Source organism: Papio anubis, chromosome 2, assembly GCF_008728515.1.
Source record: "Papio anubis isolate 15944 chromosome 2, Panubis1.0, whole genome shotgun sequence".
NCBI lineage: Eukaryota > Metazoa > Chordata > Mammalia > Primates > Cercopithecidae > Papio > Papio anubis.
Genome location: NC_044977.1, coordinates 74,922,053 through 74,948,426, shown reverse-complemented (window position 1 = coordinate 74,948,426; position 26,374 = coordinate 74,922,053). Strand labels below are relative to the sequence as shown.

The following is a 26,374-nucleotide window of genomic DNA, read 5'->3' as shown; positions in this document are numbered from 1 at the left end:
TTTCTGTGGATTGGGATTGACAGGTGTAGGGAAGAATGTCACTTTTTATACTTTCCTGAAATGCTTGAATCTTTTATTGTAAATATGCATTCGTATTGTAAATATGTGTTTGTTTTGTAAATAAAAACACTGCTTTTAAAAATGGGGTAACGCAGGAGTGAGTGGTTCCTTTCTTCACACTCAAAAGTGGGGAATGGCTAGCAAAGAATGGATAATACATAGACAGGCTTCTGTAACTTGAGAAAGATGCGGTCAACTTCAAAAAAAAAATAAGAAAATAAGATTACGTTTGAAACAAGGATCTGGAAAAAAAAAAAGGCTAGTGAGGCGGGAATTTGTAAACCTGTAGAAAACCCAGTAGAATAGTAAATGATGGACCTTATCTAACAGAAGAAATTGGGTACAAAGTATTCTGCATGTATTAATTAAGGTATAGGGAAGAGAAGCTGAAGGATTTAGGGTGGAAAGAAAATGAACTCTTTTAGTAAGGGGAAGGTAAACATGGGCTTGGGGACTTCTGAACTATGAGAACTGCATGGTACAGGAGAGTTTTCATGGTAACAGTTGCTTTGCTGGACAGCCCCGGTGCCTAACTGGATTCTTTCCACCTCTCTCCAAGTCTGCTCTCCCATGGTGCTATGAGGCATCTTTCTCAAACTTAAACCTGAGCTGGTCACCACTCCCTCCCTGAACACAACACAGCTCACCAGAGGCTCTGTTAGAACTCTTCAATGGTCTTCTGTTACTCTGAACTCTAAAATCCGGAACAAGGCCAGCCTGGCACAACCCTTATTCCCTTCACAATGCAACCTTTCCCTTCTAGGCCACACTCCCTCGCACCAGGGCCTTTTTGCTCAGCCTGCACTTTGTTCCTTCTTTCACTGATTAGTTTCCTCTTCCTTCTGGCCCCAGTTGAATTATAACCTCTTCAATCTGGCTAAATCTCCTACTAGTTGCTATCAGAGGACCCTGTGCTTCTGCTTGGTATGCAGTTTGCAAGCATTTGTCTTCTCCCCACCAACTACGAGCTCTTGAGACCAGGAACCAGGCATTTCTAGCCCCCACCATGTACCTGGCACAGAACTGATCGTCAATAAATGTGTTGAGAAAATGAGAAATAGAGTTGCAAGCCTTGCCTATTACACATGTAGGAATGAGCAGCCTTTCTGAGCTATTTTCCCTTCAATTCTACAATCTTATGAGACCAAAGAGAATTTAGGATAAATATAAAGTACAGTACTTAACGGAGTGGTGTTTAGAGCTCTCAGCTGTGAAGACCATGCCTTTATTCCCTCCAGGGACATGACAATAAAGACTTTTCAGTTAGGTGGAAAGGTGATGCAGTCAAGGGTAGCAGTTGCGTGTAATACTTGAGTATTTACTGTATAATTCAACAGTTATCACTACTTTGCTTAAATACGTGTACTTGCAAAGAGATCTTGTGCTTTGGATCCATTGGACACCTAATATCTACACTAATAGAAGTAAAGCCACACGCCTCTTGTCCCTGACAATAACAATGACCACAATGCATAAAAACATCACTTGCGGGTGGGAGGAAGTAGTCAAAAATTTTTCACAGAAGATCCACTCTTGCAAAAAACACCCCAAATAATTATGTTGGAGAGGGCATTTCCCTTCACATTAGCTTCTAATGATGTCTATTGCCAAAGTACTTGGATCTTACTGTGCTAAACATCCACGATGCTGATGGTGTTGCCTCATAGGAGATATCACCTGGAGGAACTTGAAAGGGCTTTTCCTTTTACGATGAATGCAGGCCACCACAGGTGGTCTCGGACTGCCCACCAGCTGGAAAAATCCTGACGGCATAATTGAGTCTCTGCACATTTGGTGTGGCTATTTATGGCAGGCCAAGAACTTGCATGGTATAAGGGCTTTACAAGCAGCTTCAACTGTTGGTTAAGCCAGGGACCACTTTGAGATGCCATCTTTAATAAAGGAGATACTAGAGAAGTGAGCAGAGTTCATAATTACCATCTTGGTGACAAAACAAAATACAGCAAAGGTGATGGATTGGAGGAAGGCCTACTATTCAACAAAATGCTTTTCGAATGCCCAGGAGCTTAGGTTCTGGAGGAAAACCCCAAACACTAAGTCCTAGAAAGGAACAACCCAAAAACTGTGTGAAGGAAACTGCAAAGTTATTCAAAACTACCCGATCCACCCACATGCATGTTAGGTCACTTGAGAATGGTTAACTTTTGTATCTAGTGTGACTTGGGAGTATGTCTAATTCCACACACATATCTACCTCCTGAAGTTGGACTTAGAGATGACTTTGTCTCAGTTTTCACAGCACAGCATTTTGGTTTCATATTCCTCAGCAATGGTAAGTGTAGTATTTTGTTGAATAGTATGTACCATACTATTTATAATTAAAAGGCCTTCCTCCCCATTTTAATAGAGGGAGAAAATTTTTTTTTCTTATGGGTACAGTGGCTCATGCCTGTAATTCCAGCACTTTGGGAGGCTGAGTTGGGCAGACTGCTTGAGCCCAGGTGTTTGTGACCAGTCTGGGCAAAAGGGCAAAACCCCATCTCTATAAAAATACCAAAAATCATTTGGGCATGGTGGCATGCCCCTCTAGTCCCAGTTACTCGGGAGGTTGAGCAGGGAGGATCACCTGAACCTGGGAGGTTGAGGCTGCAGTGAGCTGCGACCGTGCCACTGCACTCCAGCCTGGGCAACAGAGTGAGACCCTGTCTCAAAAAAAAAAAAAAAAAAAAAAAAAAAAAATTTTTTTTCTTTGAAAAATAAGCCAGGACGAGAAAAGGAGTACTCACTGTCATGCAGAAATCTTCCTCAATTAAAAAAAAAAAAAAATTGTGTCATTTACTGAGGACTCTTCTAATTGCCAAAGATGTGCATCTATTCTTAGTTCTGTGATGTATGTCCCTTTATAGATGAGGAAAAGGAGTCTTCAGAGGAGGTTAAGGAATGTGCCCAAGAATCACACCAGAAGTGATGAAGCTCTTAGCTTGGCAGGGTTTGTTTTATTACCAGGGTTCTATGCTATACTGTGTTGTGCTGTTTAAACTTTCATGTGCATACAGCATAGCTGAGGATTTTATTAAATGCACATTCTGACTCAGTAGGTCTGGAGTAGGGCTGAGAATCTGCATTTCTAACAAGCTCCTCGGTGATGATGAGGCAGCTGGTCCAGAGACCACACTTCGAGTAGCAAGGCACTATGCTATTGCAAGGGCATAGGTCCTGCTCTTTCAACACAATGGTATTTCATCAAGTTGGAGTCAGGGGCCCTCAATTGATTACTTGACCCTGATACATTTGAGACAACATAGAGACAAGGAAGATATCAATCCAGAAGCAATAGTGGTTGTGGAATGCATACATTTCCATGTATTTTTACAGTAAAAATGCATTAAAAAATCTTTCACAAAAGAAACTTAAAAAATACAATTAGGGTGTTGAGTCCTCCCCCCCCCCCAACATTCTTTCAGGCATCAACTGTGTAATGGAGGGAGACAAATTCCTAAATCATTTGATTTCATCATACAAAATACTCATCCATCATCTCTCATCAAGACATTTACATTAAGTGAGGGAGGGCGGGATTAAGGAAAGTAGGCTCACAAGAATCAGTTTCCAATTTAAGGTTACAGTAGTTCAAAGAAAACTATATCTTTCTGCTTAACGCATAGTCCCTGTACAGTACAATATTTCCAAACAAATCTGATGTGTGGAATTCAGGAGAAACTGCCACACCAAGAAGTCCACGGATTGAGATAAGCCCAGGTGGGTAGCACATAGATTTTAAAATGTCAAAAATCATCTTACAACAAGAAGGACATCAAGATGTTAACTTCAGGATATATTCCCAAAATCCACCTTGATTTCATTTACTTAAAACTCTGGACCACAATTGAGAGCATCAGTCATTTAACATCACAGATTTTGTTAGAACTAGTGAGAAGAATCCTAGCAGTGGAGCCTTGGGAATAAAATCTCCAAGTCGGCTCTTAGGAACTTGATGAAAAAGAACATCATTATTCAGTTGTACTCTTCCTCAGCCTTACTACAGCTCAATGTATGCTTTGTATGGAAAACTTTAATAATAAAAATAGCATTCACAGACTTTTCCCTCCTTTTTAGCTACAGAATGTATATTGTGTCTGTTCCAGGAAAGGAACTTGTTTTATAAATGTCCACACAACTATAGCTACTCATTCTAATGTTATGTATAAACCCATAAGTCAAATAAAGCTATGAACAATGTAATATTTATATATGCATAGTGTTTTATAAAAAGATTGGCCCACATACTGCTTTTCATCAATACAGAAAGAGCATTAAGTCCATAGCACACTGCAAGAAATAAATGAGTGAAGAACAGAGAATGCAAACAAGTGCTTAATAATTCACAAGCAGGCTCACCATGGAGGAAATGATGATATTCAAACCAACTAAAGCTCTAGAGAATTACTTATATAGTCTCCCATTTTAAAACAACTTTACATACCTGATTTAGTTTACATTAAAATATATCCCCATGAATCAATTTGTTCCATATTCAGAAATATAAACACATATCACATTCCTCACAGCTAAATTTTGTCATAAATTCTCTTTTATACAAGAAAAAAAGGCAACAGCTGTTTTCTTTTTTTTCCCAACAGGCTCTATTAATTACAATTTTCAGCTCTGTACACGCAATGATTGGCTGGTTTTTTTTTTTTTTTTTTTTTTTTTTTCCTTTTTTTTTTTTTCCTTACAGTACCATGGGAACAACAGTGATTGACTTGCAAAGTTTTGTGTCTGTATGGAAAATGCAAAACAGTACTACGGAAATACACAATGCACTGTAAGCAGCGGTTTGCTGTAGTGGTCCAACAGGTACAAGCAAACATTTTGGCTCAGCTAGGCAGTAATCCACTTAAACCACATCCCGGGGCTACAGCCGACCCAACCACAGCTCCTGTGGGGTCAAAAAGAATGGGTCTGTCTAAAAATAAAAATTGTTATGTTTTGTGCTGCTGTCCAAAGGACTCAAAGGACAGAGTCATGAGGCAGAAGTTTCCCAACCAGATCTAGAACCACTGGGACCACTTCCTTCCTTTCTCTTCTACCAACCTAGAGACTTGGACTATGGTTTCAAAGTGAAATTAGCATTTCTATGAATACCCACAGCCCTCACTTCTTTAAATATCAACAGAGAGGTTCCTTCCACCAAGGCTCATTCCCTCCTCCCCAATTTGGCTAAGGGCAACTATGGGCTTATACTAAAAGGGGGAGGGGCATGCTTTCCAAATTGGGGATCTTACGTCTTCCTCACACCAGGCACACTGTCCCCCGTTCCATCTACTATTCAGCCTCCGATCAGACAAGACAACATGAAAAATGCTTGTTGTCTGTTCCTTGTAGTAATTGAGCAAAGCTGTGATGGCATTGCCTTCAATGAGATTTAATTAGATGCTGGAGATGCTCATGAACTTGACTATCTGTGCTTGGGTTGTATTTGGGTAAAGATGGCCGACATTTTTGTCTCTGTGCCTTCCTGGGCCAGGGAGAGTACAAACTGTTTTCTGAACCAACTATAACTCACAATATAAAACGTCTTTGTGCTACGCAGTTTAGCTATAAATATCCTTCATTTGCAATAGTAGTCTTGTCATACAGTTTGCTTACTTTTAGGATCGGCAAACATAATCCATCCCAAAGGGTCCTCAGCTTTTACAAATAAAACTTTGCCTTTTTGTTCTTTGCTTTTAAGAAAAACTGCCGACTACAGTATAGCACTATATCACTACATAACAGTCTATATCAAATTAATTAAACTTAATCAATAAATTCCCTTACTTAGAGAAAATGATCAACAGCCCCATTTAACCAGGAGAGAAAAAGATTGCTCAAAAACGGGAACAATTCTTGACGATTCTACAGGTTACGTAGAAACAAAATTTATACCCCTTTGGGCCAGCATTTGGCAAATAATTTCCAAAAAAGTATGCATTTAAAAATACTTTCTTTAATATGATACATCAGGCACAATACTTTTCATATATATTTTTCTTATAAGATTTCAAATGCATAAAATGTTTGTTGTTATTCATAGGATCATCAGGTGTCAGATGCTTCATTAGGTAAGAAACTAAATAATTTCACGTTTGTGACTTTCCTCTTAGAACCTTTGACACGGTAAAGGTTGGAATGTGACTCAGCGTCTCAGATACTGAGGTCGGTGCTACATTCTTTGTAAGCTCGCCTTCTCTGCTCCGTGGGATGTCTGGAACTTCTGCCGGCATCCTGTTTCAGATTCCCCTCTTCCCTTTCTCGGTGGCTGGCTCTGTCCTCTCTGTTCCTTTTGTCCAGGGACCGCTCTCTCCTGCGCTCGGGGGAGCGCGCGCGCCTCCGGTCGGTGGACTTGGCCCTGCGCTCGGGCGAGCCCCCTCTCCTGCGCTCGGGGGACCTCCTTTGCTCCAGGAGTCTTTCCAGAGACCGTCTCCGCCGGCTGGGGGAGCCGTCTCTCCTGCGGGTGGGTGACCGCTCTCGCCTCCGCTCCGGAGAGACGTCTCGTCTCTTCTCGTGCTTCTCCCTCCTCTCCAAAGTGTTGTCGGCGCTGCGGGTGCCCTCCCTCCGCTTCTCTGGGGACCGCCTCTTGGGGCCGTTGGCGGCTGCCGTGCGCTCGGCCTGCGCGTCCCTCCGTCCCTCCGGCGCCCGGTCCTTGGGTCGGCATGCCCCGCTGTCGGGTTTCCTCGAAGTCCCATTCCAGGTGTGGTGTTCATTGGGTTGTCTGCTATACTCTCTGCTGCCTTTCGGATCCCTTGCGTGTGCCCGCTTTTCCCCATGTGGTGATGATTTGTGAAGATCGGGTGGGTAACTGGACTCCAATGACGGATGCTGCCGGCGGTCGGGCCCGGCCCTCACTTCCGGAACACCTTGTGGACCGGTTGGGGGGCCGTGGCGGTCGCTGCTGGGGTCTGCCAGGAAAATAAACGAGAGCAACAGTTGGGTACGAGGGTCCCTCGGCTCCTGTCCCCGCTCCCACCCACACTCGAGACCTCATTAGTCACAACAAGCAAACAACTGTTAAAGCAGTCAGACTCAAAGCCAACTGAATCTTGTTAATTTAAGGATAACTGCACGTAGTTAGGGTTAAAAAACTAGTACTTGTAGCTTTCAACGTCTAGCTGACTGAATGTTCTCCATACCCGAGACATAGATCATTAAAGAACTGACAAAAATCAGTCATGATTTGAGTCTTTAAAGGCACAATCCAAATAGTCTGTCTAGAGGCATCAAAATTTCCTCTGTAGCTATCCCTTGCTCTTCCTTTCCCACCTCCAACCCTTCTCCCCTGCGCCCACCCCTTTCCCACCCCCAAGAAAATATTCTTTGCTTTAAAGAATACTTGTTTTGATTTACTTAAAAATAATTTAGGGTATTGATCTGAAGGGGCACCTGGGAAGCTTTCTGGAGTAGGGCAGGAATCATCTACATCTTATCTGGGTGGTGACTAAATGGGTGCATACAGAAGTGAAAAAATCTACTGCACTGTATACTCAGGATTTATGCATTTTACCATATGCAAAAGTATACTTCTATTTAAAAAAAATCCACGCTACCTAGCAGGCAAAGGGGATTACAGAGGCAACATGCTGGTCAGATGTTGATGACTGGCAAATGGGATATGTACACAAAGGCCCATTAAACTGTTCTATCTGTATTATTCAACTACTTTCTCTACTTTTGCATACATTAAAAAATAAGGAATTGTTTTTAAAAGGTGTTTTCTGATAGATAAAAGGGAGGGGAAGAGAATAAAAGGGAGGGGAAGAGAAGTTGCTAGGTACACATTTGAGATTGGATGGAGGTCAGATAAAATTTTCAGTTTAGAGGCACTTTTTCTTTATGATATGGGAGGTAGTCATAATGACATCTAAGAGCTTGGAGTCACTGGGCTGCTTCCTATAACATCAAGGTTTCTATATGTTTAAAAGCAGGGCAGCCCATAATGGCCCCTATTTATCATTATTCAATATTTGAAATGACAGTGCAAATGTTTTAGGCAGTGTCCTGAATTGAGGAGAGCTCTTTTCAAAGCTGGGATGCTTTGTTGCAACTAAACCCAACAAGTCATCCACATGACACCATTCCAAGCAAAGCGCCTGAAACAAGGTGCTGCAGTCTGGAGGGCAGACTCGTATGACAGTCAGAGACTAAGGGGTCACTGAGGCTCTTTAAGGATCTTTCATGAGCCAACAAGGTCAATATTTAGCAATTAACCTGTTTTATGACAATTTCCCAAAACCTAGAGTGGGTTGTTAACAAAAGCAAGTGAAAAGCCAAAAGCAGGGGTCAGCCAACTTTTTCTAAAGGGCAATAGTAAATAACTTGGGTGTTTTGGGCCGCACCATCTCTGTTACAACTATTCAGCTCAGCCACTGTAGTATAAAAACACAGGCAACACAAAAGTAATGGGCGTGGCTATGTGTCAATAAAACTTTACTTACAAAAACAGGCTATGGACAGGATGGGGCCCAGGGACTGTAGTTTGCTAAGAGATACCTGATCAAGCAGGAAATCTCATCTTCCCATCTAGCAAAGCCCTATGATACAGGGCTCCATGATACAAAGTTCATTCTTTCTAAATGCTGGGTTGGCTACAAGAATGAACAAAAAACAGGTTCTTAACAAAGGTCATTTGAAGACTTGGATACATGAAGGTACTTGGATCACCACTGGATTCTTATGCCTACTTTTAAGACAAGGGAGGGCAACACTTCAACAGGGTCAGCATTGTACTTACAATTCAAAGAACGCAGGGTGCTCAGAATGAATTGCCAAACATATCAAAACAGAGCTAAGCAGAAGCAATGAGGAAATTAGGCCACAGCACAGAAACACCTAGTATTGATTGAGCTACAAACCGTAGTTTGATTATGGCCCATAAGGTAGAAGCAAGCCTCCCCGAGCTTTTCATTTCTCATACATGCAGCGATATTAGGAGGTATCATCGCTGTGGAAGGGAGGGCCCAGCACCAAGAACAGTCAGAGAGAAAGAGAAAGAGAGAAAGAGAAAAAGTTGAACATTTAGATTCCCTATAACACAGAGGAAAGAAAAAAAAATCTGCATTTGTTAACATAGGGCAAAGAGAGTTTATTTGTCCAGTCAGACAGTCTAAGGCAACACTCAAATAAGGCTGCAGAGACCGCAATCGGAACAGTGACATTTTCAGACAGCCATAAGGTGACTCGAGAACCCAGACAATGAATGCATCCTTTTTTGTTTTGTTTTTTTCAAACAACTGGAACAATGACAGACTGGCATAGGAGAGCATTAACAATAAACAACAAAAGAACAAAATCCCTTCCCACCCCCACCAAAGACCGCGGCAGTTAAATTAAGTACAAAAAACTCATTACAAAAATAGCCTCACAGAGAAGCAGGTTCCAATCAGGTCAGAAAAATATTGGAACTTAACATATTATAACCCATTTGTGACTCTAATCAATGGAATTAGAGAGATTTAGTCCAAGTGACGCATGGAGACATTACAGTAGCACAACCCTGGCAGGTTCAACCCTTCTTGGAAAACCATGTATTTCAATGATCTTTATTTTTAGCCCAAAGAACATTTGTTAGTGTTGGATTTTCATCCTCAGTGCAACAGACATAGGTTTTGAGAAGGTACACAGGTTACTGACGATGACTCTCAAATGAAATATCACATCCAACAGAAGCATAGGGAAGACAGAAAAGGGAGACAATGTTACACAGTTTCAGTGGTATCAACACACCTAATGGTCAGAAGTTTAGTACAGTGCACAGCCACAGCATCTTAATGTTGTCAAAATACTTCCCCTGTGGTTGGCCATGTCTATAGGGGCCTTGTCTAATACCCACCCTCCCCCTGTACCTCGGACCCCTCGTATTTTGCACCTGTACAAATGTCCAACACCTGGGAAGGCTGGCCCTCCAAAGAGCTATCCTTCTCCTGGAGCTGCATCTGAATTAAACATATCATCAAGTCCAAAATGCAACTGAGAATTGTGCAGAATGACTTTCAGAAAAGAGGGTGATAATAGATAAATCCCTAATAAAGGGGACCAACGTATATGGGGACCATTCAATCACAGTTTCTATAGAAACTTTTGTAGACCTTTGGTTGGGAAAAAAAGCCCTACATCTAGGGCATAGCTTCTTTTTTTTTTTTTTTTTTTTTTAAATTTTAAACACAAATCTCAAATAAATAGGACATAATTATTATCATATACAATATTTTGCCATCAGAACACTAAGCTATGTAAAGATCATTACTGTCTACTCAAATCAAGTCTAAAGATATGACAAAGGAACTCTATGTATAACCTGGCTTTCCTCATAGGAAAGGTATAATCACATGTTTCCCTCATGATGAGCACTGGGAATTTATTTCATCCTTTATCATTTAAAAACATTATGGCTAATATATTAACAGTTTTTGTTTGTTTGATAGTAGTGGGCTCAGATGGTCTGATTTGGGGTAAGAGACCAGTTGGGGGATGGAGAAGTGTTGTATACAGAGCATAAAGGAGGTGAGCAAAGCCCCCAAATCTCTCAAAATTTCATGCCTCTTAAATAAAGACACCAAGTAACCAAAAAGGAAAAAATAATTGTGCCTCAACATATCACTCAGGAAACCTGCTTTCCTGCTTCTTAAAAGGAGTATATAGTCATTTTGTGCTAACAATTGGATCTGAGGAACAGTTTGGCACAGTTCAAACAAACATTCCTTCGCTCTCGGTCGGACTAGACAAAATGTTCTCTCTGATTATCAGAAAGGGGGCTATAAAGATCTTGTCTTAGGCCATGCCCCAGTCCACATAAGCAAGCAAAAGGATGAAATGTGTAGAGATTTCAGAACAAGCGAGGCAAATAATCACATGGTGCGAGAGGCTGGTAAGACACTGGTGAATAGGGGAAACAAAAAAGACTTTCCTGCTGCCGTTCTGGAGACAAATTCATGGAGTCATGCCAGGGAAGGAAGGAATGTTTTCATAGTTTGACCCACCATATTCTGGTACTGAGCCGTCTCCCCGCTTCAGAAACAGACGAACTCTGCGGCCACCATTCTTAATCAGTTCTATAGCTCGAGAATGCTTCATGTTTTTGGTGGTCTCACCATTGATCTCTAAAATTTCATCACCAATCTGTCAGAGCAAAAGAAAACTAGGTGAGATTTAAAATTCATGTATGGATTCACCAAATATTTATTGAGCATGTGGCAGAACATCTATTGCTTTGGATGTGGCAGTGACAAAAACAGAAATCCCTGCCCTCATGGAGATTATATTCTAAAGAGGGGAAGACAATTAAGACAATTAGAAAACTACAAGTATGCCGAATTACATGATAAAGGGGAAAAAAAAAGCAGTAAGGGCATGTTAGTGGTTGGGGAGGGAGCTTTTAGGAAGGCTCCCATGATTTCTGCCTCTGTGCATTCACAATCTGTGTAATATCCCCCTGCCTTTGAATGTAAGCTGGATCAAGTGACTTGCTTCTAATAAACAGAATATAGCAAACATGGTATCAGTTCAAAGATTAGGTCATAAAATGATTTTGTCATCTGTCTTACTTGCTCTCTTTTCTTCTCTCACTTGTTTGCCCTGATGCATGTTATGAGCCATCCTCTGGAGTTCCATGATAATGAAATGAGGGACTGCCTTATAAGGCACTGAATCCTGGTAACAACCACGTGAGTGAGTTTAAAAAGCAAACCCTTCCCCAGGTGAGACTTCAGATGAGACCATAATCCCAACTGATACACTGAATGCAGCATTCATTTTGTGTCAGTCACTGTTCTAGGCACTGGAATTAAAGAATAAATAAGACAGGGCAGATCCCCACTCAAATAGAGCTTATGTTCTAAAAAGAAGAGAAATAGCACTGGCTTTCAAGTCTACAGTCTTTAATTTGAATCCTATCATTTGGTAACTGATTTGCTCCCAGTACTTAACTTTCTGGAGTTTACTTTCTTACTTGTAGAAAAGGCTGGTAACACCACCCATGCCCACTAAGCTGCTGGCATCAAATCAGGTAATACATGTAAACCTGTCTTGTAAACTATACGCCATTATACAAAATAGCATAATAATATTTCACTTGATCAAAAACATTTTTAAGTGATTAAAAGGCAAGGGAAAATAAATTCCTTATGTCTGAAATTCAAACAAAAGAAATATATACCACCATGTATCTTCCCTTGTATATGTACATGCAAAAAAAAAAAAAGGATATGAGAGAAACTGGTATACTGTTTGACCCTGGACACTATATTTTTACTACATACCATTTTCGTAAAATACATTCATGCTCTACCTTCTCAATTTTAAATGTTAAAAAATTCACTCTGAAGAAACTTAAACATCAAGATTGTGGCTTCAGTTCAAGTGTTATGATCCTCATCCTTAATCAGTTTTTCCCTTTTTCTGCCGAGGCTCAACTGCATTCACTTTTTTTCCTTTCCTGGCCTGACTGTCTTGATTTCTTTTAATTTGTTGTAAATGGCTCTCCATGGGCAAGTCCCAATCTATGTGACCTATCTATGAGTAGATGATTTATGTTTTCTTAATTATCTAATCTGCCCAGGAGAACAGCACATTCATCTACAGTAACAGATATTAGTGAAACAGAGCAGAGTGGACTTTTGGCATTTATGTATTTAAAATTTGTAGCTCTTACTACAGAGCAACTCTGAATATTCATGCCACAGAGCCCTGGCTCTTTGCTAAGACAGAGAGTAGACTTGCTCTCTCTAAGCCTAAGGTAAGACCACTGGTAGCCAGCTAGAGGATGAGTAGACTTCACTGCCCAGAATCTACAGGGCCACATGACTTTCCTGCTCTCTAAGCATCCCAGGGTACCCCAGAATTCCTGTCAAGTGATGTGCCTGCCCCATGACATTAAGCACAAGAACTATAGAAATAGGTTCTGAAAAATACCTACTTTAATATGTTTATAAGTAATTTAAATCCCTTATTCCCTATATCAACCCCAAAGAGTTGGAAGTGTTCGCCTAACTTTAGCAGCTATAATTGTGCTTTAGGGAGAAATATTTGGTAGGGTAGGAGTCATGCATTTAAGAGAATCATGAAAGCCATAGAAAATGTAATTCTTATGAACATTAACATTCTAACAATATATGACAAGAATTCACTGCAGATGGTTTATTTGCACCTACCCCAGACTCCTCTCTCCACTTACCCTCATCTTTCCACATCTCTCTGCAGGACCATCCTCTGCTAAGCGCAGAACATAGAGGTCCATGTTATACTCTCGGCCTCCTCGAAGGCTAAAGCCAAATCCCTTGGCTCCTCTTTCCAGTTCCACAGTGTAAAAATCTTGCTCCTATTTAAAGAAATTAAATGCAATCATTCTAGGAGAATTAATATCCATAGCAGTCTTCCTAAACATTCTTGGCAAAAAGGCACAACCTCTATCCCCATCTTGGTGACTCTTGTTTATTAATCATCTTGATTCATCCTCATTAATCTCAGAAGTCAGAGATCCAGAATTTGAAAACATTTATGAGCATGTCCAAATGCATGTGTGTATTTAATGTAACATATGTGGATTAAAATTTAATCAGTGAGGCCATGATTTGCATTTGGGGAAGGACAATTCCTCATTACATGATACCAGTCACCTGGCTGCTGGATGCCCAGCCTCCCTGACCTGTGTCCAATAAATGCAGACTGTGCCCATCATGAGGATACCAACAAAACCTCTCCAAATCCCAGTCAAGGAAAATTACAAAGGGCCAACCGAAAGCCCCCAGGCAACCAGTAAAGAAGGAACCCAGTTGGGCACTTGTAATACCAGCTACTCAGGAGGCTGAGACAGGAGGACTGCTTGAGCCCAGGAGTTTCAGTCCAGCCTGAGCAGCATAGTGAGACCCCTGTCTCTTAATTAAAAAACAAAACCAAACAAAAAAAGGGAATCTGTTTAATTTTGCATCACCCAAAGTTCCTCAAATTTGTTTTACCTGCTATTATTTTCACACTCTCCCTTGCCATCCTGAGGACAGGTATTTTGCTCTACAGATCTCACCTTAAATTCCCAAGCCTGAAAAACACCTTATCAAAAAGACATTTTCTGGGCAGAAGCATGTTTATGAAAACTATGAGTAGATATTGGCTGCTTTGCTTTCTCTAACTGCCGATATTGTGACAATTACTGCTTTTCATTTTTTTTTCCCCTAGAAAAGGCTATCTAGGAATATTTCAAGGTAGCAAAATAAAATGTTATTTCCTAGAAAATCAAATGTAAGTATATATTTGGTAAATCACCTCACAAAAGGTTATTTCTTTTAAATTAAAGGTGCTTCAAAAATATCCCATAAAAATAGCTTGAGAAAGTTGGAAGGAAATGTGCAAAGTATAGAGAAAAAAGAGAAATGGTGCTCACCTGTGTTGCCTGGGGTGCTTTGAACTCAAACTGAGATTCCTGCTTTGGTTTGGTGGTATTCCTGCCGAAGTGAGAGAAATAAATACAAGTGCAACCCATTAGGAAACTGAGAAAGAATCAAGGACATATATTGTCATGCTGGGAGTTACTTTTTTCCCCTTTAACAAAGGAAACCAAAGCCATGTCTGACCTTGTCTCCTGGGTCCCTTGCTGAGAAGGGGTGTGTGTGGTGGTGATGGTGGCGATCTTCTCTGCATTGGTCAGCAAGGTGGCATTCGAGGACTCTGCAAAGAGGGACAGAGCATAAAGAAATGAAGGCTCCAGAGAAGACATCCTCCAGCCAGGAGGTGTGCAGAAGCCCTGTATCTGAATAACAAGTGTGACTTCTCTGTCCCCATTTCAAACAGTCTGACTTGAATTTCTAGACAATTAGGAGTTTATAAACCATTTTAAGATCTTCTCTGATGTGGGTCATGCATGTCCCCATGACCCTCCTCCCAAACAGACACCTACACAAATAAAACGCAGTTTGCCAAAGAAAACACTGCTCTAAAATTCTAGCCAAGGTAGGTGTTTCTCACTCCTCCCCTGCCACTGCAAAAAGGCAATCCCATCAAAGTGCTGCACCACAGCACAATTCTCTCCCAGAACTTTAAAGGCTGATAATAAATGTCTCTGCCAACGTTTCCTGCAATTTATCAGCAATATTTAGTGGGTCTGCTTGATTTCCTCAAGTGAATATTAAAATCAGAAGTGTACTAACATCTTGTTAAACACACACATAATATCTACTTTCTTTCCCATTGCTTTTAATAAAGCACAACTGAAAATAATGGAACTCTTGACAGATCTTGTTTGGTATCACTCATGAAAAGTCAATTTTAAAATTTGCATTAGTCAGAGCCAGAGTTTGTAAATATAAGTTATACAAATCATGAAGCCACCTCCATGAAATGAACATGATTATATCCCTATATAAGTTGACCTTCTTCTCCACTAATCACATTCACAAGCAACTTCATCATCTCCAGAAGTCTGGAGATTTTGAATCCAAAAACTCTCTTAAGTGCAACTACAGACTGCACACGAACATGCACTACTAAAATATAATCATTCCTATAGTGATAGCTATATATTCTTTACTAATAATTTCTTCATTAACATCAAGGCAAGTAGCAACCAACTATGAGCAAGTTGTATTTTTAATATTTAATTGTAGGTTGACTGAAACTTGCCATACATTTTCTAATAAAGAAAATGCTAAATGTGGTGTTAGATTCCATTATAAGATTCACCTGTGCATGCCCATTTAATTCAGTGAACCATTAAGCCTAGAAGTTACCAGGAGACCTGTGGCTTATAGTAGGCACTTTCACGTTTGCTGAATACATGTACCTTCCCATCAGATTTAACTATTATATGGGAAAATATGTTAACTATTCCAAACTGAGATACCTGGAATATATATCTTTCCACTGCAGTTCTGGAACAAAAGACATCCCACAAATCCCAACTATCTGTGGTCTATCTTCCATTTACATTTCCCAAGGATCTTACTCAGCTTTGGTCTGGCTTCCTGTTATTTTATTTTCATGATACATAGTGGTTAAAAGCATGGGCTTGAGATTCAGACCTGGGATCAAATCAACTTTTTTTTCCTACTCATTAGCTGTGTGCCTTATTTTTCTTATCTGTTAAAAGGGGGTGATGACCATAATCCCCTTCTCATGGATAAAAGTATATGCAATGTTTAAGCTCTGTGCCTGACATACAATAAGCACTCAGTACACATTTATTACGGCTACTAATTTTATTACTATGAGACCTTGTATAAGTTATTTAAACTCTCTGCAAAATGAGAAAGTTGAAATACGATTTCAACAGTTAATATACTGCAGCCATAAAAGCCCATTATGCTAAGGCACAAGAAGAAGAAGAAAATAACTCAGTCAAGTGAATTGTTAGGTGAATCCCATTCATGTTTTGGGACAATGTTTCCCACAATCTGTTTTACCAATCATTTCCTATGCACTCCTCTGAGTCTTTACTACACCAATAAGCCTATGACCGTCCAAGCCGGGGAGGTGGTGTTTCTCAGGCTTGCTGGGAGACAGTTTAGCACAATGGTGACTAGGTCAGATTCTGGAATCAGACTGTCTTATCTGACTTTGCATTCTAGGCTCTTCGATTTCCTGGATGGGACTTAAGCAAAGTTACTCAAATTCTCAGTGCCTCAGTTTTCTCGTCTGCACGTTGGGAATAAGAGAATTATCTAAGGAAATTGGGGTAAAGATGATCCAAGAAGATTGTTTGGAATAGTCCCTGGCACACAAAAACTGCTCAGAAGTGATAAGCATATTTTTGGTACCATGTATTTATTATTGTCATAATGTTAAAAGCATATTGTTGGTATATTTTAATGACTGCTATTATAACAGAAAATTATTTTCATAGCTTTTGGAGGAACGCTAGCTCCTTCATATAACTCCCATTTGAGGGCAGTTAACCAGCAGAACCAAGGTGATGAATCAGTGATATTTCATAAAGTATGCTCACTGTGTCACTAAATAGGACAAACAAGCTGTATAGCCATCACTGTGACTCTCCAGAACTTTCATAAACTCCTGTATTGGTCTTTTAGCAAACTTCATGTTGCTCACTGCAATTAATTTTACGGAGACTCTCAGAAATCACCAGGTTGTTCAGGCCATGGGGAAATCATAATCAGGATACTAAAAACAATGTCTCCTTGTAATCAAAGTGATTATAATTATTGAATTGTACAGAGGTTCCTCTTTAGAGTTCTTGTGTGTTGTTGGTAGCCAGAGTTTTCTAAGCAGATCAGATTCCATTTTCAAACTATTTTTATTTTTCTGCTGCTTTCATGATTTCATGAGATAATCACTCAATACACAGAATTCCTTTATTATTTTTATTCCTATCCTTTATTTGCTATTTTTTTCCTCATATGTATGTCTGTGAAACTCTTTTTTGGGTTGAAGTATAATTTTAAGCATGGTAAAATTAACATTTAACATGCAAATGTCGAATTGAGCTTGCTGAATTTTCCTCATTTGTTATTTATCTTAATCTATGAACCACCATCATTCAATGATCATTTAAATGTGCCAAGCACTGTGCTAAGTCCATTACCACATATATTACTTCATTTAACTCTCACCACTCAATAAAATAGGTATAATTATGGCCCCAGTTTACAAATGAAGACACTGGGGTATAGAAAATGTAGGTAATATGTCTAAGGTCACTCAGGCAGCAGGTGGAGATACTGGGAATGAAACCCAGGACCTGCCTGACAGTGAACTTTTAGTTTTTGGTTTATATAGGAATTATGTGCTGGTATCAAGGAAATCACATCCAACTGGAACATTCCTTTCAAATAAGAAATAATTTTATTTTACTGTATAAATACTATCAACTTCACCAAGCAGTATCATAGATGAATTAAAACATGAAATATCCTGCTTTGACGGCTAGATTTTATAAACCATCTTCAGAGCAGCACCAAAATAATATTAGGTATACCCTAGATTTCCAGGATGGTTTTATACTATCGATAAAGTTATACTTGTTTTAGTGAACTTTTAATTCTTCATTTGGAATTAAACCAGGATTATATGTGCTGAAATTCTCTCTAGCTATTTAAAATACAGAGATGAGTCCATTATAAAAGAGCTTTATCCCAAAGCAAAAGTGGCCACTTATGGTAGAAAAAAATATAAAAGAAGGGCCTGTAACAAGAGTATGAGTCTCCCTGCCCTCCAGCAACAGTATTAGAAAGAGGTGTCAATGTACTCGACTTTTAAAACTGCAAGGCACGTGGACAGATTAGGTACTTTTATGACAAATTCCAGAAAGTGCCCAACACCCTTTATTAAACAGTGTTTATACCTACTTTAGCTCTCCCAGAGGAGTGAAAATGGAGATTACTACACTTTCCATAGCAGTCATGTATCAAGAGAAGCAAATCCTAGCTCTCACAGCCCTGTCCAGGGACTATTCCAAATCTCAGCACTTACTCTTCCGACAGCAGCTTCCATCTTTGGTTTCAACCTATCTATCTGTGACAAGCGATTACAATTCTAACCTTGTTCCCATGTTAATATCCTTAGCCTCCCCTTGTGGAATCCACATTGAAAGCCAAGCAAATCAACAACGGATACAATCATTCCTGTCATAAATATTTTACTGGATAAACATGTATGTAATAAATATCTACGGGCAGCATGGGAAAATTTGAATCCCATAAATATTTGAAAAGTTTTGGGAGACTTTTTACTATTCTAATGCCTTTGCCAAGGAAACAGCAATATCTGTATGTTGCCAAGTTCTACCTCCTACGCAAGCAAATACTTTGAATCAGAGTGATCTGAAGTGCAAATTTAGGACCATTATTCAAATAAAGCATTTTTAAGCTCCTAAAGATTTTCATGTTGAACTTGACTCAATCTGATGATTCTATGTTACCTGGCTCAGTAAGTGTCTGTCCTTGTCTGATTAAAGTCTCTCTCCTACTCCATGGGGCATCTCTATACAATGCAAATGTTTGACTTCTTAGATTTCAAGTTCAGATTCAGTATGTTCAGCTATGCTCTGGGCCCTTCTGTGCTGCCATTGTGTATTTATTCATTCATTCCTTGCCCAATCTCACAGGAGAAAAGGTTCTGCCCTCCCCCATTGTCCACCCTGGTCCCAAAGAGAATCAAATTAGCAAAGGTGAGGACTCCCCAAACTTGGCCTGACCAAGGCTGTGAAAACACTCCTGCCAGACCTTCTAACATACAATAATGCCAAGGAAAGAGGAATCATGTTTTGGAGGTTTTGTTAGAAAAGTTAGAGAGAAATGTGGGAAGCAGAGTGAGGGAAACTAAAGATTGAGATAAGTGAAACTGGAGAAAGAATGAGGTGACAGATGACAAGAACAAAGAATTAGGTAGCATGAACTAGACATGGAAATAGACTCAGAGTAGACTCAAGCACTGCACAAATGACACAGCATCTTTTCAAAGGGCCTCCTGGGGCTTCAAGAATAGTATCCCAGATGTGATGGATTCTTTTTTTTTTTTTTTTTTCTGAAGACAGTCTCACTGTTGCCCAGCCTGGAGTGGGCAGTGGTACAATCTTGACTCACTGCAACCTCCGCCTCCTGGTTTCAAGCAATTCTTGTGCCTCAGCCTCCTGAGTAGCTGGGACTACAGGCATGTGTCACCATGCCTGGCTAATTTTTTGTACTTTAGTAGAGACAGGGTTTCACCATGTTGCCTGGGCTGGTCTTGAACTCCTGAGCTCAGGCAATGTGCCAACCTTGGCCTCCCAAAGTGCTGGGATTACAGGCGGGAGCTACCATGCCTGGCTGCAGACGTGATAGATTTCTAAGAGCTCAGAAACTACTCTGAGTTAAGGCCTTCAGTCTCCTTGTAGATATCATGAAACAAATGGCCTTTGGGCCACTTGATGAAGTAAATATTAGAGTAAAAGATCTGAAGGAGACCTGAGGCATCGGCACCTCCATTGTACCTTGGAATCAACTATGTCCAACACACTTTCACAGAAAGGAAGTGGATCCAGCGTGATTATCTCTTCACTGAACTGTAATGGTCACCTTTGTCTTCTAGGGGTTTGCAAAATCCTCCTGGATCTCCCACATCTTTCAAGAAATCTAACTCCCCTGCTTCAACTCTAATTTCCAAGATGCTGTTTCTCAGACCCACTTAAAATATGAGCATCACCGTGAATCCGGGAGGCAGAGCTTGCAGTGAGCCGAGATCGTGCCACTGCACTCCAGCCTGTGCGACAGAGCGAGACTCCATCTCAAAAAAAAAAAAAAAAAAAGAGGATCACATATTCATCCTTTGCCAGACTTGATTCCCTTTACCTGGCTTCTGGCACTTACAAAGTAACTAGAGAAGAGGTTTATTATCATATCAACCAAATTTCTGAAACATCTTGGATGCTCAGCAGAACATGTACTGCCATAAAAAATAACAATCCTCAACTATCTTGTACCAGTTTTATGTTTACTTGTTTGTAACCAAGGTAGCACAAGATATCTATGTGAATTTTATATTTCCTATGTATTTAAATTTTAAAATTGCCTTTATATTGCCAATGTTATTGGATAATCCACCCTGCATGATAATTTTTGGTGTTCAGGCTTAAAAGTTTTTTTCCAGGATATTTTGTTTTATTTTGTTTGTTCTGAGACAGGGTCTTACTCTGTCATCCAGGCTGGAGTGCAGTGGCATGATCAGGGCTCACTGAAGCTCGACCTCCACCTCCTGGGCTCCAGCCACTCACCTGCCTCAGTGCCTCCTGTCCCCTGCCCCAAACAGTTGGACTACGGGTGCAAGCCACCTCTCCTAGCTAATTGTTTTGAATTTTTAGTAGAGACGACGTCTCTACTACTCTAAAAATGTTGCCAAGGCTGGTCTGGAACTCCTGAGCTCAAGTGATCCTCTTGCCTCAGCCTCCCAAAGTGCTGGGATTACAGGTGTGTGCCACTGCACCCAGCTGTGTATTTCATTAAGTCAACATCTACTATCTACACTGTAGAATAAGTCTCTTCTAAGTATTTATGTTTTTACTGACTTCAAACTCTTTTTCTAAGCTCTTCACTTGGGGAGTACTTTCTTTCCTTCCTTTTTTGGACATTCTCATTCCCACAATAAGATTGACCAATTATAAACCCAGAAAGTCAATCCCTGGGTCCTGTTCTTTTGGGTTAGTCTGTTTGATATCTTTCCATGGCATGTAAATAAATGTTTCTAAATTCATACACAAAGCATACCTTGGCGATATCATGGGTTCAGTTCCAGATCATGGCAATAAAAAAGCAGGTATTCCAGTAAAGTGAGTCATACAAATTCTTTGGTTTCCCAGTGCATATAAAATTTATGTTTACACTATACTATAGTCTATTAAGTGTGCAATAGCATTATGTTTTAAAAAATTACATACCGTAATTTTAAAATACTTTATTGCTAAAAAATGCTAATAATGATTATCTGAGCCTTCAGTGAGTTGTAATCTTTTTTTGCTGATGGAGGGTCTTGTCTTGATGTTGATGCCTGCTGATTGATCAGGGTGGTGGTTGCTGAAGGTTGGGTAGCTGTGGCAACCTCTTAAAAAAAGACAACAGTGAAGTTTGCCACATCACGGGGCTCTTCCTTTAACGAAAGATTTATCTGCAGTGTGTTGCTGTTTGATAGCATCTTACCCTCAGTAGAACTGTTTTTTAAAAAATTGGAGTCAATCCTCTCAGACTCTGCCACTGCTTTATTAACTAAGTTGATGTAATAATCGAAACCCTTTGTTGTCATTTCAACAAAGTTCACAACACCTTTACCAGTAGATTCCATCTCAAGAAACCATTTTCTTTGTTCATCCATAAGAAGCAACTCCTCGTCTGTTCAAGTTTTATCATGAGATTATGGCAATTCAGTCACATCTTCAGGCTCCACTTCCAATTCTACTTCTCTTGCTATTTCCACCACAAAAGAACTCCTGCAGTTCCTTCCTCCACTGAAGTCTCAAACCCTCAAAGTTATCCATGAAGGCTGGAGTCAACCTCTTCTAAAATCTTGTTAATGTCAAATTTTAACATTCTCCCATGAATCATAAATGTTCTTAATGGCATCTAGAAGGGTGAATCTTTTCCAGAAGATTTTCCAAATCTTTCCAAATGGATTTTCCAAATCCATTAGAGCCACCACTATCTACGGCAGGTATAGCCTTACAAAATACATTTCTTAAATAGTAAGACTTAAAAGTCAAAATGACTCCTTGATCCATGAACTATAGAATGGATGTTGTGTTAGCAGGCATGAGAACAACATTCATTTCCTTGTACATTTCCATTAGAACTCTTGGGTGACCAGGTGTATTGTCAATGAGCAGTAATATGTTGAAAGAAATTTTTTTTCCCCTAAGCAGTAGGTCTCAGTAGTGGGCTTAAAATATTCAATAAACCACAGCACAACAGATGTGCTGTCATTCAGGCTTTGTTGTTCCATTTCTAGAGCACAGGCAGAGTATATTCAGCATCATTCTGAAAGGTTCTAGCATTTTCAGAATAGTCAAATGAGCACTGGCTTCAACTTAAAGTCATCAGCTGCATTAGCCCCTCACAAGAGAGTCAGCCAGTCCTTTGAAGCTTTGAAACTAGGAATTGATGTCTCCTCTCTAGCTAGGAAAGTCTTAAATGACATCTTCTTCTAATAGAATACTGTTTTGTCTACACTGAAAATCTGTCATTTTGTGCAGCCACCTTCATCTATGATCTTAATAATTAAATCATCTGGAAAACTTGCTGCAGCTTTTACATTTGCACTTGCTGCTTACCCTTATACTTTCATGTTATGGTGACGGTTTATTTCTTTAAATCTCATGAACCCACCTCTGCCAGCTTCAAACTATCTTCTCCAGCTTTCTCCCCTCTCTCAGCCTTTACTGAATTGAGGACTTAGGAACTTGCTCTGGATTGGACTCCGGCTTAAGGGAATGTTGTGGTTGGTTTGATTTTAATCCAGACCACTCACACTTTCTCCATATCAGCAATAAGGCTGTTTCACTTTCTTAAAATCCGTGTGTTCTCTGGAGTGGCACTTTTAATTTCCTTTAAGAAATTTTCCTTTGCATTCACAACCTGGATAAATGTTTAGCATGAGGGATCTAGCTTTTGGCCTATCTCAGCTTTTGACATGCCTTCCTCACTATGCTTAATCATTTCTAGGTTTTGATTTAAAGTGAGAGATGTGTGACTCTTCCTTTCATATGAAGAGTTAGAGGCCATTGTAAAGTTATTTATTGTCCTAATTTCAATATTGCTTTATCTTGGAAAAGGTCTGAGGAAAGGAACAGAGATGGGGAATGGTTAGTCAGTGGAGCAGTCAGACCACACATGACATTTATTAATTGTTTGTCCTCTTATGTGGGTATGGTTTGTGGCACCCCCAAACAATTACAATAGTAACATCAAAGATCATTGATCACAGGTCATCACAGCAGATATAATAATAATTAATACTAATAAAGCTTGAAATACTGTTAGAATTACCAAAATGTGACACAGAGGCACAAAGTGAGCAACTGCTGTTGGAAAAATGACACTGACAGACTTGCTCGAAGCAGAGTGGCCACAAACCTTCCATTTGTACAAAATGAAGTACCTGCAAAGTGCAATAAAATGAAGCGCAATGAAAGGAGGAATGTCTGGACCACATTTGGCTCTCTCAATCACTTCTCACTGTATTTTCTGGCTTCCTTCATCCTTCCCATTAGGAACCTATGTTCTATCATCTTGTGACCACTTTCCTAAATTGTAATAGCTTTCCAGAGTGGTGAATTGGTGGAATGAACTCCAGACCAGTTGGTAAATGACTAACCATGCATTTGAAGGAGGGTGAAGTAGACCATCATTCAAGAAGCCATTTTTTTGCTCCATATTTAGTGTGGGATATTTTTGGTGCAGAGAAATTTTTCTGTTCTTGGAACCAACAATTTTCAAACATTTACTGTTTGGTTTTGCATTTACCTTTTCCTTAAGGCACCAGCTATACCTTTCAAATCTTGAACTAGAAAGTTCACTTTCTAGCAGTTAGTATATAAAAATACTCATTTGGTAAATAACTTTCAGATGAAATGTCTGATTTTCTTATTTTATAGATACATGGCATAGAGTTTTTATCACACTATCTTTATAAACCAGATTTTTTTTGAGAAATACTCACTGACTTTTAGAATATATATTTTATAACATGTATAGCAAGACTAAAAAAAGACATTTAAACATTTTGGGACAAGTGTCATTTTCCTCTCCAGAGCAGAGTAAGCTTAGAATAAAGTGAATATTCAGGATTTAATTCTCTAAAGGATCTATACTTCCTGACATTAGTGTATCGACTTAAATTTTTTTTTTTTTTTTTTGAGATGAGTCTCGCCCTATTGCCCAGGCTGGAGTACAGCAGCGCAGTCACGGCTCACTGCAACCTCTGCCTCCTGGGCTCAAGCGACTCTCCTGCCTCAGCCTCCCAAGTAGCTGGGACTGCAGGCATGTGCCACCATGCTAGGCTAATTTTTATATTTTTAGTAGAGACAGGGTTTCACCATGTTGGCCAGGCTGGTCTCAAACTCCTGACCTCAGGTGATCCACCCACCTTGACCTCCTAAAGTGCTGGGATTACAGGCGTGAGACACCGCACTCAGTCTCAACTTAATTTTTATTAAACATGAATAATACAATGAGTATTGGTATTTTGTGCTGGGTAACTTTTTATTGTGAGGGCTATTCTGTGTTCTGTAGGATGTTTTGAAGCATGTCTGACCTCACTAGATGGTACTTGCACCCACTGCATACAATGCCAATGTTCCCTGGGGGGCAGAAGTTATATAAAAGAACCAAAGATTTAAATTTAACTAATCAAACAAACAAATAAGGATAGGCCTAGTTTAATGCAGATATAATCTATCAAAAATATAGAGATTTCATTCTTTCTTCATTCACATACAAAAATTAGGGACAAATCCAGTAGACACAAACTCTTAGATTCTCCCATTAAATAAAAAACTTTGATACATTCACTTATTGTAAAAAACTATAGTATTGGCTCTGAATTGCTACCATGCAGGTTTTGTCATGTCACCAGATTATACAGTTCATATTATACATATCAGAGGATCTGTACTACCTGTATTAAAACTATTTTATAGTGTTGAAGACAAGGACACAAAAAGCTAAATAAGTTGAGGAAAGATTTTTCTGAAGGAAGATTTTTCTGAAACTTTTATATCTGCAGCAAGACAGGGTCACAGGGCTAAAGGATTAATTACATAAGAGGGTGAGATAATGGGTTAGTAACAATGGCTCACGTTTACTTAATGGGTATATTTAGTTAAGGATGAATGAAGCTGCCACTAAATTAACACTATTCAGTTACATGAACACTAATGAAAGAGAGAGAGAGAAAAGGAAAAGACAGAGAGAGAGAGAGAGAGAGAGAGAGAGAGAGAGATAATAGGTATACTTTACCATCCCCAGGAATGATGCGGAGGGTAACTGTGTTTCCTGCTTCCTTGATTAGGTTCACAATGTCTGAATGGGATTTGTTGGTGATGGAACATCCATTTACTGCCAAGATCCGGTCTCCTACTTTCAGCTTGCCACAGCGGTCAGCAGGGCTCCCCTCAATAATCCGACCTATTTTGTGAGGCATAGCCACACATGCATTGCCTGCTTTGATATTGAGTTTTAATTTTTTTAAAGTTACGTGGGAATATAGCAAAGGGAAGAGAAAAAGGGTTGAAAAGGGAAAGAGAAGGTTAAGTGTTAATTAATTAAAGCATTAAGCAAATGTTATTAAAGGAGAGCTCTGCACCGATGGTCAAAACATTGGCAATACTCAGGGTGTCTGTATAAGGAGCTACTGCCCTGAAACTAGAATCGATTGCTGCCATCCTTTCCAGATTCAAAATCAGGGGAACCCCCAGGTTTCCTCCTTAAACCAATTACAAAATTTGGGATAGCTGGCAACTTCAAAGATTTTTAAGAGCCCCAAAATAACTCGCTGTTGGCTTATTTTGGGACTGCAAATGTGAAACCCAAGGCTGGGATGGATGCTTTTACTCATTCTGTGTTCATGTCACTTCATTTTTGCCAGCTGTTGTTTAAGCTTCTGCCAATGTTTTGTTCCTTCTCCGTTTAGAAAAATAATCACTGGGCATCTGGTGAGGCATAAGTCTGCTAGCACCAAAAATTCAATCTGAAAACACCTAATGAACAAACACTCAGATTTTCTGCCTTCTCCCCAGAATGATGAAAGCTTTAGAAAATGGGCGTAATTATAAGAGATGAGCTAAGAAAGCACCCAACCTTGAAGCTTATTTTTCCTTTTAGGACCTTTGCTCAAGCAGCTAGTCTTACGTGCT

The 26,374-nt window shown here is 39.8% G+C and overlaps 1 protein-coding gene across 25 annotated transcripts in view; it reads right to left on the bottom strand.

The window, feature by feature from the left end:
- Positions 1-3,357: 3,357 nt before the first annotated feature.
- The window catches only part of MAGI1 (membrane associated guanylate kinase, WW and PDZ domain containing 1), a 677,304-nt gene continuing 654,287 nt past the window's right edge, over positions 3,358-26,374 (bottom strand). For 10 of the 25 annotated variants that reach the window (XM_017955299.2, XM_017955308.2, XM_017955301.2 and 7 more), the window contains 6 exons: positions 25,479-25,682; positions 14,622-14,715; positions 14,432-14,492; positions 13,229-13,372; positions 11,037-11,175; positions 3,358-6,962 (listed from right to left, as the gene is read on the bottom strand). In XM_017955299.2, coding sequence (XP_017810788.2) covers positions 6,208-6,962; positions 11,037-11,175; positions 13,229-13,372; positions 14,432-14,492; positions 14,622-14,715; positions 25,479-25,682 — 1,397 coding nt within the window. In that variant the 3' untranslated portion in view covers positions 3,358-6,207. Of the gene's footprint in view, positions 6,963-8,912; positions 9,002-9,121; positions 11,176-13,228; positions 13,373-14,431; positions 14,493-14,621; positions 14,716-25,478; positions 25,683-26,374 lie in introns of those variants that run through there. The other 15 variants (XM_017955302.2, XM_017955310.2, XM_021933467.2 and 12 more) reach the window with 10 other exon arrangements.